Here is a 16,690-nt window from a genome sequence, read left to right as displayed (position 1 = left end):
ACCAAGACGTTGGCCACCAGATACTTGAAACCATTTGCGAATTCTCCTCGAACCGATGCACTTTCTGACTACTAATTCCACTCAAAGCTGAAGGAACCATAGAACTATTAATATCGGCTTCGTAAAGAGGTTTTTGAACATTTGGAATGATCTGCGGACTTTGCAGCGCAGGCGAATGACCCAAGTGAAGGCGGAGGGCCTACACAGCGGTTGAAGTGCTGGAATCTAGTGCAGAGGAGACAAACGATGGGGTTCCCAGTGACACAGTGAGGGAAAAGCAAACATAAGTGATCGAAGGAGAAGCAGTGTTGTGATTCTACGCCAGGAAACTTTGTCCCTCTATGGTTTACAACACCGATGGCCTTGGACAGTATTCCTCATGGTCCTTGGCAACTGTCCTTCTCTCGCGCTTGTTTTGCCTGAAGTACCTCTCTTCACATGTGGTATTGATTCAACAGGTTTAGATTATTATGGAAAAAGTGCTCTACACTTATATGTATTCCCGGGCGCACTGACTCTGAAATCGGCTAAGATGCTTGCGCCGGCTGCACCAAAATGCTAAAGTTGCTCCGAGTCATGAAGACGCTGCTGACCCAGTGCGCTTCCTAGAAGCCCCTAGACCTTGTACTTGTGTGCTGCTGCCTTGTAGTATGAGGGTAAAACATATCAGCACTCCGACGTCAGCGAGAGGTCGCGCCGCCGGGGACGGTTGAATTTGGTCCATTGCACACTCTTGCCTAGTGCTTGCGCTTTCCTCCCGAAAACTTCTCTTCATCGGTCGGTGGACATGTCGCAGTTATCATGCGCACTAGGGGCTTCTGCTTGCCTGGAGACTGACGATAGGGGGAACTCCTCAGCCGTCCTGAAGGCAGTTGGCCTCGACGCAGGGGTGCATAACGTGGGGCATGTGCACGAATTAGGGGAGGAAGATGTAGCGGGTCAAGCTGCACTTCGCTACTTGCGGTAAGTAGGCATATCGAATTCAAATTTCTATATGATTGACCAATTGGTTTGTGCGTCAATGCATCTTATTTACTGCAGAGTACCTCCAAGTCGACAATGTTGTGTATGTGTTTTCTAGATGCTACTCGCAAGAAGGTGTGAAGGGCTTAAAAAGGTAAAAGGCTTAGATAATTAAGCTGTACCTAGCCCAGCTGTCCATTTCCCTCCCTCATGTCGGTAGCAGAGGGGCGCAGGCATAGGAAGAGGGGAACTGCTTTTACGAACGACAAGCTTGTATAGCGTCTGATCGGGTTTGGAGTTCAGTGTATCCCTACAAGGGCCTTGAAAAAAGCGCTACACTTTATCTGCCTTTTAGTTCTCAGGCATTCCGCATGGAGGGCGAGAGCGAGGGTGGGTCTTGCTGCATCCGCTAACAGCTTCGAGCATTACAACCAGTTGCACATTGCATCTAGTGCAGAGGGAGGCAACGCTGGTTTCTGTGGTATTGAGCTAACTGTGGTCTAAATCGTATGGCAATTGAAATTGCAAAGATAAAAAAACGTTTTTGGCTAATTCCTGTGAAGAGTAAAACCAGTGCAGTAGAAAATGCAAAAATGAAGCCTAGCCCTCCACACGAAGGATTGCCTGACACAGTGCTACGGCGAGGTAGCATGTGTGGTGCTATGCAAATTACATTCCAGCGGCTGAGATGGTCTCCTCATGGTGTCGAATGAATTGAGACGCAATAGAGCTCTAACCACCACGGTATTCCCTGGTAACCTTGATCTCCATAGAACCATCGTTTCATTCTGGCTAGGCTATGGCAGCCTGCAGTCGAAGAAGTGCTGCGCCAAAGAAAAATTTTTTACATACAACTTGATTGATGTACAAGAATGCAGGCACGAATTTGACGAGAGACGTGCATAGCTTACTTCACCAGGGGCCAGCGGCATGCGTCGAGTCTGTCGATGTGCCTGCTGTTGTAGGCCATGTGGTTCGACTAGGTGCACGGGATGGTGAACCGGTCTACCGAAATCGAGCCACGTTGCTAAGGCCTTTTTTGGTTCTCGCGCACAACAGTGGTCTTCGAATGTTGTCGATCTTGTTAAAGTATGGAGGTGCCTTCATACTAATGTAGCTGACGTTTGGTGTTGTCTCAGATCCATTCGATTTACAAGTGGACCCAAACAGCAGGCGGATGACAGGTGTAGAGCCAGCCACGCGAACGTTTAATATGCTAAGCTCGTGCGTTATGAAGTCAAGGGCGCATTAGATAGGAATGACTATTTAAACAGCTTGACGAACCTCAGCCTTGGATATCAAAGGAATAGGTGAACGTGATGGCTACAGCTGAAAACTCAGCTTCCTTGGTTGCCTCTGAATGCCACTAAAACGTTCAGTACTCAGTGGCTCCAGCATTTATCCCTTTATCCTCATCGACCTAGTAACAGCAAAGTTCCGATTATCGCATCGTCTCGTTGCTTTGGAGCTCACAATCATTAATCCGAAGGTGTGAATTAAATTTGAATCAAGATTCAATCAAATACAGAAATGATTCTAGAATCCTTTCTTTCCGCTTAAGGCTGTGCGAGGAGATTTTGCGGCATTTGCCAACAGTGTAAATGCCGAGTTCGTCTGTTGGATGCATATTGAGTTTGGGTAGTAAAGTTCTTCGTGTCCAGCTGTCTCTGTTTAGGCGGAAACCAGTGGTCCCATTATCACCACAACGGTGAATTGTACTCCAGCAACGGTACCTGTGTGTCTAGGATTCTGCTTCCGTTCAGCGTATGCGCTTTTGTTCTACTTGTAGCGCCCTTCAACAGGAGAAAACCATTTGAGTTTCCACCATTCGCCTTCAATTAATGGTGCCGGCGTGCCGGAACGCGACTAAAGGGGAGGTTTACTGCCACATTTCGTGTAAGAAACTAGTAGGTATCATGCAAGGGAGGGGAGACAGTGTCTCTCTAAACTAGGAAGTCACATATGGAATGCCAAGGTACTCTTGGAGAGTTATTGCTTCGCTAGCTAGGAGTATGCGCTGCATCTTTTAGCTGTCCCTGAATTCGCTTCAAGATAGGTTTAACTTCATTTCCGTAAACTCTACAAAGTGCGTCTGTGTACTACGCTTACGTTTGCGAATGATGAAGTCACTTGCACCTTGTCTGACTTTCCTTTCACTCAGGGAGAAACCCTGCGAGGTGGCTGCAGAAAGTAATGGACGCTCTGAAAAGGACACGTAAACAATGTTTTCTCAAAGGTTTTGAGGGTGCCATGACGTTGAATGTCTCTTGGTGAACAGACATGAGGGCTAACTCCAAAGAGCTAATTAAAGCTATTGAGTTCACTTTGTGCAATGCCACGGGGAATTGCTCTCAGCATGAAGATCTTTGCTGTGGTTCATTGATGTGCTTGTGGGGATGTGAGAAACGTCTGGCTGAAGAATCAAGTACACTGCTATTTTGAGAGCGAGTCCACCCTAAAAAGGCTTAACGGGCGCGTAGCTAGAACGCTGAGCGGCACTTTGTTTCAATGGCCACTACACTGAATATTAATAATTACGGGTTTGGCAAGTGTTAAATGGCTCTCTTGGTCAGTCTTATACGCAGTGAGCTGTAGAGTATAGCTAGCTCCATGACATAAGAGTCCATGCTGTATCCTCCTGCGTTAGTTGCTACCTGCAGCTGCGTGGGACTGCTCAGAGTGCGCTGGGTGTGCAGCAATGTGCGAGCTCGGAACCCTTCTCGCCTCATGCTGAGATCATGAAGGTTAGGGACACAGCGAGTGAGAGAGTCCCTTGCAATGACACGCAGTAACTTTTTGCCAAGTTTGCATGGCGTATGGGGCGAAGTATCGATAGAGACTCTACGAGGCGGGTTACACGTGGGAAACAACTGATCATGGTGCGGTTGCACCAGCCTTGTTGTGGAGATGAGCGAGATCATTTCCTATTGGTCCCGATTCAAAAGTCATCCGTAAGCATTTCTCTGCCCTTTGTTGTGCAGAGGCACAACGTGCAAGCATACGGAGACGACGTGCGGACCCTGCCTGCGGCCGTTTCACCGCACACGTCCCGTGATGCTGACCGCTTTGCAATTCCCATGAATAAATAAAGGATAATTAAGGCTCTTTGAAACCCCAATTCATGTGGGTTGGAGCGGAAGACTATTGTGCAAGTGCAGGTGGGGATGCCCGTGTCCACAACATGGATCTTTTTGTTGGACTTCCAAACGGGGACTAGCAGTCCCATAGAAGGGGTATTACATGAAGCATATGTTGCTTCATAAATATGCAAAGTCTGGATGCTCCAGAAAGGGGGCAGACACATACATATCTTACATGCGCACGCCTGCCAACTCCCCTGTACATACACATGCCAGCCAGAACTGCTCACCTACCCCTCGAGGCGCCTTCGGCTCATGAGGAAACCTCGGCACTCCCTGGGAGTACAGTTCTTAAAAGGGCTCAAGCAGCATCAGAAATACTTTAAAGCCTTTTAAATAGATACCCCACAAGCCACTGTAAACTGTAGACGTTCAAGTCAGCAAGGACACCACGGAGAGGCTTGTACCGCCCCCTCACGGCAGCCCCGGTAAGGGTCTCCTCTTGCTCGGCATCCCCTTGAGCGTAACAAGTGGAGCGCTAAATAAACTCTAAATTCCTCATCTTTAGCATTTACGCCAAAGGCAAAAGGCTTCCTTGTCCGGAAAAGCCCTCCGAAAGGGATATATTTGTATTTGCTGCAGTGTACATACACGCACCGGAGGCGGCGCTCAGCGACACAGCCTAGTACAATACCAAGGTCATATAAACATACTCCGAGTGCTGCTGCTGCTGCTGCTGGTGTTGCTGCATGGGCTCTCGCTCAACGACCGCCTCAACTTCTCCTCAGAGGCAGCCATTTCTGTTTATCGGGGTGTTGTATCGCGATATATCCCTCAGGCTGCAACGGCAGCGTGGCATCGCACGGATCCGTTCCCAGACTCCCCCGGGCGCTACTGCCACTGGCCATCCCGCTGCTCCGTAGCAACCGCATCAACTTGCAACGAAAACTTCTGATTCTCGTTCCAAGTTGTTCGCCGCATGCCCGATTTCTTTGGTAAGCTGATTGATACTCCTCGAACGGCGGGAGCTCCGCAGCAAGGCAAGCCTCGTGCTCCCGACTCCTCTGCCGTTCCTGAGGCTCCTCACCAGTTGCTGTAGCCGTTGGTGCTGCTGCCACAGAAGGGGCTCCCCAGCAGCCGCATCTACTCCGCATTCACTTTCCCTCTCTGCAAATTCTAGACCTTCCATCCCCTCGCTCGCTACGGGTGGCCCCTAGTATACATATATATATATATATGTACACCTTCGCCCTTCTGCTTCCCCCATCGCTCGCGCCGAATCCAGCCTTACAGCCAGCGATCAGGCAAGTGCGGAGACGCTTCTGCCACGACAGCAGCACCGCTCCCGTGGGCGCTGCACCGTCTCAGAAGACAGCGCAGCTCCCCTGAAGACGCTCAGAGAGCAGCTTGCTACTACTCCTACTACCTACCTACATACCTACCTACTTGACAGCGGCTCCGAACGCCTCCTTGGCTGCTTTCCTCCCCTCTCTCCCGTCCGTCATCCCTAACCGAGCTCACCGAAGCGCCTCATTTTCGCACTGCGCCAGAAGGCCACCACGCAGCCAGACGCACACGCGCTTCGAGGAAATTTGCGTGGCGTGAAGAAGATTGACAGCACTTTTCAGAATTTCGCGTCTTTTTGTATGGGGGCTGCCTTCCTCCTTCACTGACCCGGGGCGCCCACCAACTGCAAGGGGTTTGCACCCGGGTCAGTCTCTGTCTGTCTCTTTTTTTTTTTCTCTCTCTCTCTATATATCCATCATCGCCTTTCCTCTGCGTGATCTCCTTCCTCTCTACTAGAGGGTATTTTCTCGTTCCTCCTCCGCCTTTCAAAAAAGAGAGAGAAAAGGAGAGAAAACGAGAAAAAGAGAAAAAAACGACAGAAAGGGAGAGAAAAATAGGGAAGAGACCGTGGCATTGCTGTAGCCGTGTCATTACACCTTCTTTTCCTGTTTACCCGATTAGCCTCTTGCTTTCTGCAGAGGAGGGGCACCCCAGAGGCAAGAAGGAGGGACGTCTTATGCATACACAAACACGAAATCTGTGCTCTGTCTGTCTGTCTGTCTGTGTATCTGTCTGTGTATCTGTGTGTCTTTCTGTCGGTCTGTTTCTCTGTCTGTCTGTATGCCTCGAAAGAATCCGAGGACTGCCCTTATGAACAACGAGCATGAGTCTCGTCAAGGCAGAAGCGACAGCAGAAAGTGCTCGGATAGCAGCCCCGGCAGCTCGACCTGCTGCCAGCGCAGCGTCTGCTGCTGCTGCTGCTGAGCCCTCTGCGCTGGCAGAGGCACAGCCTCCTGCTCCTCCCTCCTCTGCAGCAACAGCCTTCTGGCTCGCTAGCAGCAGCAGGAGCAGCAGCGGGAGCATGCCTGACAACAATACAACCACCACCTCTACCAGCAGCTGCGTGAATGGCTGCAGCACTCTGGATTTCTCTCTCCTTCAAGAATTTCAGCAACAAGTGCTGGATGTGACAGAGGGCATCCAACAGCAACAGCACCAGCAGCAGGGTCACTTGCTGCCCCCTCTCACGCTCCCGCTGCATGCTGGCAGCCGGAGCACCTCGAGAGAATCTGAGGAGCCTTCTTCCCCAGCAGCAAGTGCAGTCAGCGCGTCTTGTGCAGCCTCCGAGGCTGCGGCAGCAAGCGATCCTGCAGGCAACGCACTGCTTACCGTGGTCAAGAAAGACATTCCTAAAGACCGTAACACCAAGAAAAACCGTACTCAACAGCAGCAGCCTCAACAGCAGCAGCCTCAACAACAGCAGCCTCAACAACAGCAGCAACAACAAAAACACCAGCAGCCTCAACAACAACAGCAGCTGCTGAAACAGTGTGTGCCCCTCGGGTGCCTTCCGCCGATGCAGCCTTTCGAAGACGAGGCGCAGCAGGTCGTCTGCCGCAGTCTTTCCTCCTTCTCGCTTTCTGGAGAGAGCAGTAACACGAGTGCTAGTAGCCCCCTGCAGCAGCGCGGACTAGCGGGCTTGCGCACTGCTGTAGGCACCGCACAGCCGTTGCCAGCAACGACGACATCATCATCAGCTGCTGCTGCTGCTGCCATTGCGTGCTCCTCGCCTGCCTTCCCCAAGAGCAGCGCGGTCAGCTCGCTGCCGCACATTCCTGCCAAGACTGACGATCCAGCGCTGCACATACACCCCCTACAGCAGCAGCAGCAGCAGCAGCAGCAGCAAATGCTGCTCCTGGGGTCACCCTCTCTCCCGGAAGCTCTGCAGCAGCAGCAGCAGCAACAGAGGCGCCCGGGGGGGCGTGTATTCGTGGGAAATATACCCCCAGGCATATCGCGCCATGTGCTGCTGGCGGCTGCAACAGCAGCAGGCCCTGTCGGTACACTCGATTACCAGCCGCAGTCAGGGCTTTGGGCATTTGCGTATATTGGATTCGAGACTGCAGACGCTGCAGACCGCGCTGTACAGCATTTCCACGGGAGAAGAATATTTTCGGTGACTTGCACACTTGCGGTCGTTGCTTGCCGATGGTCCTCCCCGCTTGCGCTGCCAGCCAGCACAACTCGACTCATGGCGCCTCGCGTTTCTTGTGCCTCGTCTTCCGACGATGCCTACACCCCCCTCACGTCCTGTAACCTCGGCTGGCCATGCCTCATGCTTACCTTCTTTCATTCTGGAGTGCTGAGATCTGTGGGTTGCTCATGAGTGCAATACGTATGTGTACATACGTGGACATGTACATTTATGTACATGCATGGATATGGCCCTTAAACATGCGTGGACATGCGTTGTGCCTGTATAGACACCTGAATCGTTGCAACACTGTCGAACGGATCCTCTGTCTCCTGACCTCGTCTTATGAAGCCGCTTCTGTTCTGTCTTTGAAACTCAATAAGGAATGCGGTTTTGCCCACACCCCAATAATTCCGCTTCCCCCTGTCTGTGGTGCGTTGCCGGCCTTTGTCATGCGCAGCCGGCTCCCCCGCATGCGCTAGTGGCTTGCAGGGCAGCCGAAGACTTCCCTCTAACGCGAATGCCACTCACGCGCATGGAGCTTTTCTGCATCAACGGAGAAGGCCCCCCAGCTGCAGGCGCCAGCACCAGCAGCAGCAGCTCCTCGGGTGCTCTGATGCTTTCAACTGCTACCGAGGACGAAGACAAGGGAAGAAGCAGATGCAGCACAAGCAAGAGCATAAGCAGTGGAGGCACCTCCCCCGGACCTAACCGGGCGCTGCTGCAGCAGGAGCTGCAGGAGCGACTGCAGCAGGTACAGAGGCACCGCAAGCAGCAGCAACAGCTCTTGCAGCATCAACGCGTGATTCGCTCTCTCACCAAGGGGGGCAACACGGAGGGGCTGGTGGTCCTTAAAGGCGGCATCTGCGTCATCGATGCGCAGGCAGTTGCAGAACAAACGAGGAAAACGTCATTCGTCCTTCTTAAGGATGGACCTCCCGGTAAAACCTTGAAGGGGGGCCTTCTTCTCGCTTTGTTGAATGTGTGTGGCGTTATAAAGCTTTCAAATTGCATGTGGGCTCTGTAGGCTTCAAATTGCATGTGGCGTTTTAATAAGCTTCAAAGTTGCATGTGACCTTTTAATAAGCTTTGGAATTGCGTGTATAGAGTTTTAAGCTTTCAGATTGCATGTGTCCTTTATAAGCTTTTAGAATGCATGTGGCGCTGTAAAGCTCAGAAATTGCGTGTGGCATTTGTGCGCTGTTGTATAGGGGCAAATCTTTTCCTTTATGGCATCCCGGCTCGCTGGAAAGAGCTGGAGTTGATGCGTCTAGTAGGGCCTTTTGGACACGTTGTTGGCATCCGTGTGCCGTTTGCTGCGCCCGATAAGAATGTTTCGGCAAGCAGTGGTGGGGGTAGCGGGTGTCAGCTGATGAGTTGCAGTGAGAGCCGTCTGTTGGCGCAGAGCTGCACGTACAGCAGAGGGTTTGCATTTGCCTCTTTTGACGGCACTGACGCCGCGCTCGCCGCTTTTAGAGCCCTAGCTGACAAGGTCGTTGAAGGGAGGAAGCTGCGGATACAGCTGAAGAACGGAGAGGAGCATCTGCTGCCTTCATCCCTTCAGCACCTTGCTGTCCGATCTCCAGCCGCGGCAGCTGCAGCTGCAGCTGCAGCTGCATGTACAAGCGGCAACAACATGTCTGCTACACATGGGGTGTTTGCCGCGGCTGCTGCTGCTGCAGCTGCTGCTGTGGGCAGACAGACTGCATTGCGCGATGAACAGTGGACACAGGGGCCGATGTCGGCGGCTGCTGCTGCCGCTGCTGCAGCAGCGCTTGCTGCTGCTGGTAGAGACCCCTCTGTTGCCCTTATGCTGCTGCTGCAGCAACAGGAGCAGCAGCAGCAGCAGAGCAGCAACTCTCCCGAGGCGGAGGCAGCAGCAGCGGCTTTACAGCCGTTCGCGCCACAGTCCGACTCGTGGGGGGGGTTGTCTTCCATTGACCGCTTGCAGCAGCATCAACACCAACAGCAGCAACAGCAGTACGTGCCAGCGCTCCCTTCAAGTGAAAGCCTCAGCAGCTCGCTCGCGATTACCACATCGGATCTTCTCCAAAGTCTCAGCCCCCCTTCTAGCTCAGGATACATCTCGAGCGGCTTGGAGCAGCGGCAGCTGCAGCAGGACCATGTGCAGCGGCAAGAGCAGCTCCTGCAGCAAGAAATTCTGCAGCAGCAAGGGCACATGCTGCAGCAGGAGCAGCAGCTGTTGCACCACGGGCAGCTGCTGCAGGGTGCCGCCTGTCAGAAAGAGGCGTTGCTGCCAGATCACGCGCAGCAACCCGAGCAGCAGCAGCATTTGCAGCAGCAGCATTTGCAGCAGCAGCATTTGCAGCAGCAGCATTTGCAGCAGCAGCATTTGCAGCAGCAGCAGAGGTCTCGTCAGGAGCAGCAACGCCTGCTGCAGGAACATCAACTGGGAATACAGCTTCAACAGTTGCTGCAGGAGCAGCAGCAGCAACTGCTGCTCGATCTGCAGCTGCAACAGCAGCACTTGCAGCAGCAGCACTTGCAGCAGCAGCAGCAGCAACGCCTTCAGTCGCTCCCCCGCGATGCCTTGTCGAGGTCCGCTTCAGGAATAGACGGCTTAGCTGCCTCGCACGGTGTGGGGCGCTCTTACAATCCAAGTTTAGATTTCTTGTCAAGGGGGGAACCTCAGCTGACTGAGCAGCTGAGCCTTCAACCCCAGCAGCAGCAGCACGGGCTGCTGCAGTCTGCCTTGCATGACCAGGAGCTTCACCAGCAGGTGTCTGAACAGCAGCAGGAAAAGCAGCAGCAGCAGGACAAGCAGCAACAGCAGTCTGATTTCCGGCATATCAATGAGCATGACTTTGCGTTTGCCGCTGCAGCGCTCGCCGAGCTGGGGAGGAAGGGTTTCAGAGGCAGCACTGACATGATGTCTTCACCAACAGGCCGCTGTGTAAGGGGCTTAAAGGGAGGGAAGACGCATGTGGAACCTGATCCTGCTAGCAGCTGGAGCGACAGGGGAGTTGCAGCTGCACCAGTGGCTTCTGCTGGAGTGTCAGTACAACCTATCAGCAGCCCTACAGCCCCCGTCACAGAGAGCCTCCCTTCGGGGGCAGGCTTCATCGCAGTCTCTTCTCCCCTCCCGGTGCCTCGCCGCTTGGCAAGCGCAAACTCCATGGACCTCCCGCATTCCCCAGTCTCGCCTGTCGATGAGCTTCGCCGCTACCAGCAACAACAGCAGCAACAACAGCAACACTTGCAGCAAGAACAGCAACACTTGCAGCAACAGTTGCAGCAACAGTTGCAGCAACAACAGCAACAGTTGCAGCATGGATGTGAACACTTTACGGGAGCCTCTAGCTTCCTTCGCTCGGAGGCAACGCCTGATTCGGCTGGTGCAAGGGCACCTTCGGCAGTTCGGCGTGTTAGAAGAAACTATATCGAGCAGCAGCAGCAGCAAGGTGTGGCTGCTGCTGCTCCTGCGACAGGCCTGAGCTTCCCTCGCCCTTCGCCTTCAGTATCAGCGGATCGGCATCAGCAGACGCAGCAGCTGGAGCTGGAGGCTTCTGAAGACTATCTGCGGATGTCTGCCTTGTCTATGCGAAACGCATCGGAGGGTCTTGTGTCGCTCGCTGCGTTGACTGTGCCCTCTGCTGCAGCATCTGTTGGCGCGCACACCTCCAGAGGTTTCTCGGCTGCTGCCACGTCCACGCCATCAACTACGTGCTCTGTTGGTTCGTCCTCGGGTGTTGGCAGTCACGCATCGACTAAGCAACAGCTGCAGCACTTGCAGCAACAACATGTGCAGCAGCAACAGGTGCAGCAACAACAGGTGCAGCAGCCCTTGCAGCAGCAGCAAGGGGAGCACTGGATGATGCAGGAAATGCTCCGCATGCAGAAGGAGATCGAGGCGCTCAAGGCGGAGCTCCGCTTGAAGGACGAGGATTCCCATGACGGCAACATGTGCAGCAGCAGCAAAAGCCATGGCGTATGTGAAGAGCTGGCAGTCGATAGAAAGGGGCACAAACACCTCACGAGCAGCACCAGGGGGCATGGCGATTTTTCCGGGGGCACCCCTACTGCCTCGCAGGCGTCCAGCAGCAACACCAACGGCAGAGATCCACACGGCCGCTTAACATCCGCAGCCGTAGTAGCCGCCGCAGCTGCAGCTGCCGCGTCTGCAGCGGGGGAGACTCTCAAGGGAGGGAAGGGAACTCCCAAGTCATCAAGGGCTGTCACCCTGCAGCGTTGCAGCCGTGTTACACGCAGCAGCGGCAGCAACGGCGGCAACAACAGCAGCAGTGTCAGTGGCGTCCCCTTGGTGCAGAACGGTAATAATGCGACATCGCTCGTCGGACTCACTTCAGACACCCCAACGGAGGTAAACTCGCCTTTCTTTTCCTGCGCTCCGCGCGTTTGCTCTCATCTTTTCTTCTGTTGGAGCGGCGGCAGCACTGCAGGCGCTTTCGATGCAGACTTTTTCGCATTGCAAGTGTCGCCGTGCTTGCGTGTTTTGTGCAGTCGTCGCGGCCGTCAACTCCGTCTGCCCGGGCTTCATTGCGAGGTTGGCTCTAGAGAGGGAACATCCGTTTCTGTAAAGCCTCTGGTGCTTGAAGAGCTCACGCCAACGAGGAGACTATCGACATAAGCGCTTTCCTACGATCCTTGCGGGAGAGGATGCCTCTTGGAATTTTTCTTGGACGGGCTGTCTGCCTCTCGGATATACTCGCAGGGAAAAGAGACAGAGTGCCGACAGTACCGAGGGCTCAGAGCCTTGCTGCGTGCAATGTGTGCTGCCTCTCCGGTTTTTCCCTTTGAGAAAGCAGCGGCGGAGAGAAGCGCAGCAGCAGCATGCAGTGCGCCGTTTTTTTCTGCAACCTTGTTTGTTTCCTTCCCCAAGCCGTTGGGAAGACGTCGCTGCGCAGGCAGCACTGGAGGTAGAAGCAGCAGCGTACAAGTTGTAGCGCATGTAGCGAGCGTTTCAGCTGCTCCACCAGTCAGAGGGGCAGGTGCATGGGCTTGAGCCTCTACCCCTTCGCGTTCCGTGCCTCACCGCACCAGCAGCAACTGCAGCAGTGCCTTGAGGTTTCAGGTTGCTCCATGCGCAGGAATCACGTGCATGCGGCAGAGAGTGGCGATTACCGTTGCGCTTCTCTCCTTAGAACTAAATGCAGTTTCGCATTGTAAATCCTCGCCTGGCTTGGCTTAGCAAGAGTGATACGGCAGCAATGGAGGCAGCAAGGGCATCTGCTGCCTTCCTGCAGCAGATGCCGTCACTGCAGTCCATCCTTCCCTTTTGCTGCCTGTGTGTCCTTTAGCTCCTCCTGTACTCCCTCGTCCTCGCTCATGCAAACGCATGCATCAGCTGCATGCACTTTAGGGGCCGCTATATTCACACACATTGTGTAGTGTGCGGCCGGCGGCCGACAGTCCCGCGGAACACAGCTGGCAGCTCTGCCTGCCTCCTCAGCATGCGCTCATGATGCGCGGTTCGAGTCTATGTATAGCCTGTGTTTTGGGTGTATATGCAGCCTCTGCGCGCATTTGTGGGGTTGCATGCGGCAAGGGCTAGCCCTCAATTGGGGTTGTAGGCATCCTGTTCAAGCGTGATTTGCTTTTCTTGAGGGCTGTCCACGTGTTTTTCCTTCCTCGCTGCAATCGCAAGTAGTTTCCCCATGCATGCAGTTTTCGCATGTGCATTTGGTGCAACGGGGGCCGCCTGCAGTACTGCTGCTTTAGGAGCAGTTGGTGCAGTGCTTTCAAGCCCCTTATTTTCTCCATTAAATTTGCTGGTATCACAGCGGGAGCCCAAGTATATCACACCCCATCGCCTCTTTCTCCCCCTCTCCGCATCTGCCTTACCCCTCTTTCCCCTTCAGCGCTCCCATTTCCGCATCGCACGCGGCCTTCTCCCCCTCCAGACAACAGGTTATCGTCATCGTTACAACGCAAGGCGAGCGCATCGCCTTCAGTTCGGACGCCCCCTGTCCTTGTCTCTTTGTTCTGATCCGCTCTGGCGCTGACAACTCCAGCAGTCGCAGCAGCAGCGGGCAAAGAGAGGGGAGGGAAGAGAAGCTCCTCCCCCCTCTCCTTGCGGAAATTTGTGCAGGGTACCCCTTGGACGCGTCTTCGCAGGTCCAGGTGTGCGCGTCCGTCTGTGCATGCGTGTGTGTGAGTGTGAGTGCGAATGTGGAGGTGTCTCTGCTCCTACCTCTTCGTTGCGTCGCGGGTACATGCATATTCATTTGCAATAGGTAATATCGTAATCATTATTGTGCGTCTCCTGGTATCTATCTGCCCTCTTGTAGATATGTAGGTGGAGGCACGTGGCAGTCTTGGGGGCTGCACACGCAAACGCGAACATTCTGACCTCGCTCTGCGCATCACGTGTTTTAGCTGCAGTTTTACTCCATGCATACCTATACAATGGACTGTACTTATGTAACTTTTCTCCCTAGGAGCCCTAAAGACAAAAAGCTTCCTCATACTTTTCTTTTAACCCATATGACATCGCGTCGGATTAGAGCAAGAGGGAGGACCACCTTCCTGCGCCTTCTGTAGAGACCCCTTTCTCATCGCTTGCTCCTCAGATAATCACGTCCATGCCTTGCGTTCGCCGCCGCATTTACCGGTGCTGCCCCCACTTTTGAGCAGTACCCATTCGAGAGTTTTTTCTAGCAAAAACCCGCTAGACAAAGTGCAACTGGAGGCACTGCTGCCGTTAAGCGGAGTCTCTTCTCCTCTCACTGCCGTGATGCCCACCGCTGGGGATGGTGCGCATACTGCTGCTGCTGCCTAGCGGATGCAGAGCTCTCTCTCTCTCTGAACGGCGTCAATGCATCCTAGCAGTCAAACAAGCAGCAGCAAACCCGTCATGTCTCGCCGCTTCCGACACGTGCACTCTGCGCTTTCACCTGCTCGTTCTGTATGCGCCTGCTGTTCTGTGCTGGGTGTTTCGCTGCCTCGCTCACAGTTCGCTCTCTCTCTCTTCTTGCAGTGCTGTGTCTCGGTCACTATGTCTACCCTCTCGCTCTGCGGCGGCAGTGCGTTTCGTGTGAGTCTGTTACTGCGCTTGTTCCAGTGTCGCTCGCTTTTCGTTAGCTTCATTGGCTTTTAGATATTCAATGCCACCTCCCTCGTTGTCTCTTCCCTTTGCTGTGAAAAAAACCCAACAAAGGTCTCTAGGCAAGCCTTCACAGCTGTCTTGGAGCCTCTGTCCGCATTCTCCCTCAGAGCCCCTTGGCAGCCGGAAGAGAAACAATGGCCTTCTTAAGAAGAGCGCATCCGCATTCTCCTCACCGTAGACAGCAGCTGCTGCTGGTACACATGGGGCAGCTTTCCGGTGCTCCTACGTGCAGAGACGCGGTGTAAACAGAGACAATACATGTCTTGCCTCGAACAGATCTGTTAGCCGTTTAGTGGTGGAAACAGGATTAGTAGAAGCAGTAGGCGTAGTGGCAGTAGAGGTGCAGATAGATTTTGTCGATATGGATAGGTATGCATGCATGCTGCTGAGGTGTACATTTACATGTCGCACATGCAGGTTTCCGCACATACTTCCCTATAGGCATGTTCATACGTCTCTCTCTGTCTCTCTCTCTCTCTCTCCAAATACATGTGGGGGAGTACATCACGTGAATACACGAGGCCGAAGATACATAAATATATATATATATATATGTGTATTGGGATGGACATACATATCCACAGCTCCATACACATATGAGTTGGATACTTCCATAGATATAGAGACATAGATACATACATGGAGAAACGTATAGATACATGCTCCTACACACGCGAGTAGGCGTCGCGGCCGAAATATATATATGTATATATATTCCCGAGTGAGTAAGCAAGTGTATAGAAGGCTATAAAGAAACAGCACACGCAAACATGGAGATGCATATTCACGTTAAGGAGCCATAAAAAGACGAAACAGAGAAAAATATGGGCCTCTACGTACATACACCCTGAACGTTGCAGCGCGAACCGCACAAGCATAAACCAAGAATGAGTATCAAACGGCGAAGCATGGAAAAAACGGGTTTGCATAAGACCTGCAGACAGTCTTGCTGCTGCTGCTGTTGCTCTTGGTTTGCTGCTGCTGATGAAGTCGCCGCAGCTGCTGCTGCGGCGGATGCTAGGACTGCCTTGTTGGCATATCCTCGAGATAGACGCACACTCCTCTAGTAATACGGTACACTAGCCATAAGACCTGCACTGTGCGGTTTTTCTGTGACTCTTGTCGCAGCAGCTCCCGCCGCTGTGGATGCGACAGTGCCCCCTGCTGTTTTTTCGGAGAGCAGCAGCAGCAGCTGCTGCAGCAATTCGGTCGTATTGTCGTGGGAAGACGGAACAGAAGGCGTGTAAAGCATCTGCAGCAGGTGCGAGACACTCGAACGCATGCGCAAGTCTTTTGTGTGGTCTTTACCGCAAGTGGCAAAGCACCCCCGCTGAACGTGGGAGCGTGGAGCGATCTGCCTTGGAATGCAAGTTTCATGAAGAAAGAAGGACGCGATGGGCTGTTGCGTCCAAATCTCATTCAGCTGTGCAACTGATGATGGTGAGAGCACACACTTACACAGAGAGGAAGAGAGAGAGAGTCGAACACACGCATGCAAATTCATTTCCCTCGTACATCGACGACAGCACACACCTGGGAAAGGCTTTGAGGGGCCGAAGGCTGCAGCAATTGGTGAAGCGGTTGCGGCTGCTGCTGCTGCTGCGAGTGATGATGGTGCTGCTGCATCTGCATCTGCATTTGCATCTGCTGCTGTTGCTGCTGCCTTTGACTTGAACCGCCTTCCTCCAAGGCATGTTGCACCAAAGCCGTAGCAAACTCTAAGAGCTCAGGACTACTCTGGGGGCCCCCTGTCTTAAGAGTCTTGGGGGGCCCCCCGGAAAGCTGCTGCTGCTGCTGCTGCGAAACACCAGACGGCTGTGGAGGTAGCATGTCTGCAGCATCGGCTTTTGCAGCAAGCGACAGTGCAGTTCTGCTGCTGCCGTCCATACTCGCCAATCGCTGACTCCCCTGGTTGCTCAAAAGATCGCCAAAGGACCGCTGAAAGAGTCGCAGACACGGCGGCACGCAAATCACACGAAATGAAAAGCAGCGGAACCAGTCGCATGCCGCCTCCCTTCCCCCTCCCCCACCTCTTGGCAGCCAAGATCGTTGTTTTCGAAGTGAACGGATCTCACCCCC

At 53.5% G+C, this 16,690-nt stretch overlaps 1 protein-coding gene across 1 annotated transcript; it reads left to right on the top strand.

Annotated features, from left to right (window-relative positions):
* Positions 1 to 6,213: 6,213 nt before the first annotated feature.
* LOC34621574 (polyglutamine-repeat protein pqn-41) lies at positions 6,214 to 12,508 on the top strand. The gene is made up of 8 exons (XM_026336027.1): positions 6,214 to 6,338; positions 6,393 to 6,451; positions 6,653 to 7,506; positions 7,985 to 8,465; positions 8,736 to 9,745; positions 10,772 to 10,946; positions 11,010 to 12,017; positions 12,231 to 12,508. Exons 1-8 carry the CDS (start codon positions 6,214 to 6,216, stop codon positions 12,506 to 12,508), a joined length of 3,990 nt encoding a protein of 1,329 aa, XP_026191812.1.
* Positions 12,509 to 16,690: the final 4,182 nt, after the last annotated feature.

This window comes from Cyclospora cayetanensis, unplaced genomic scaffold (assembly GCF_002999335.1).
Source record: "Cyclospora cayetanensis isolate NF1_C8 unplaced genomic scaffold, CcayRef3 CcayRef3_contig_9, whole genome shotgun sequence".
In the NCBI taxonomy this organism is placed as follows: domain Eukaryota; phylum Apicomplexa; class Conoidasida; order Eucoccidiorida; family Eimeriidae; genus Cyclospora; species Cyclospora cayetanensis.
The sequence above is the reverse complement of the archived record's forward strand: the minus strand, read 5'-3'. Positions and strand labels throughout refer to the sequence as shown.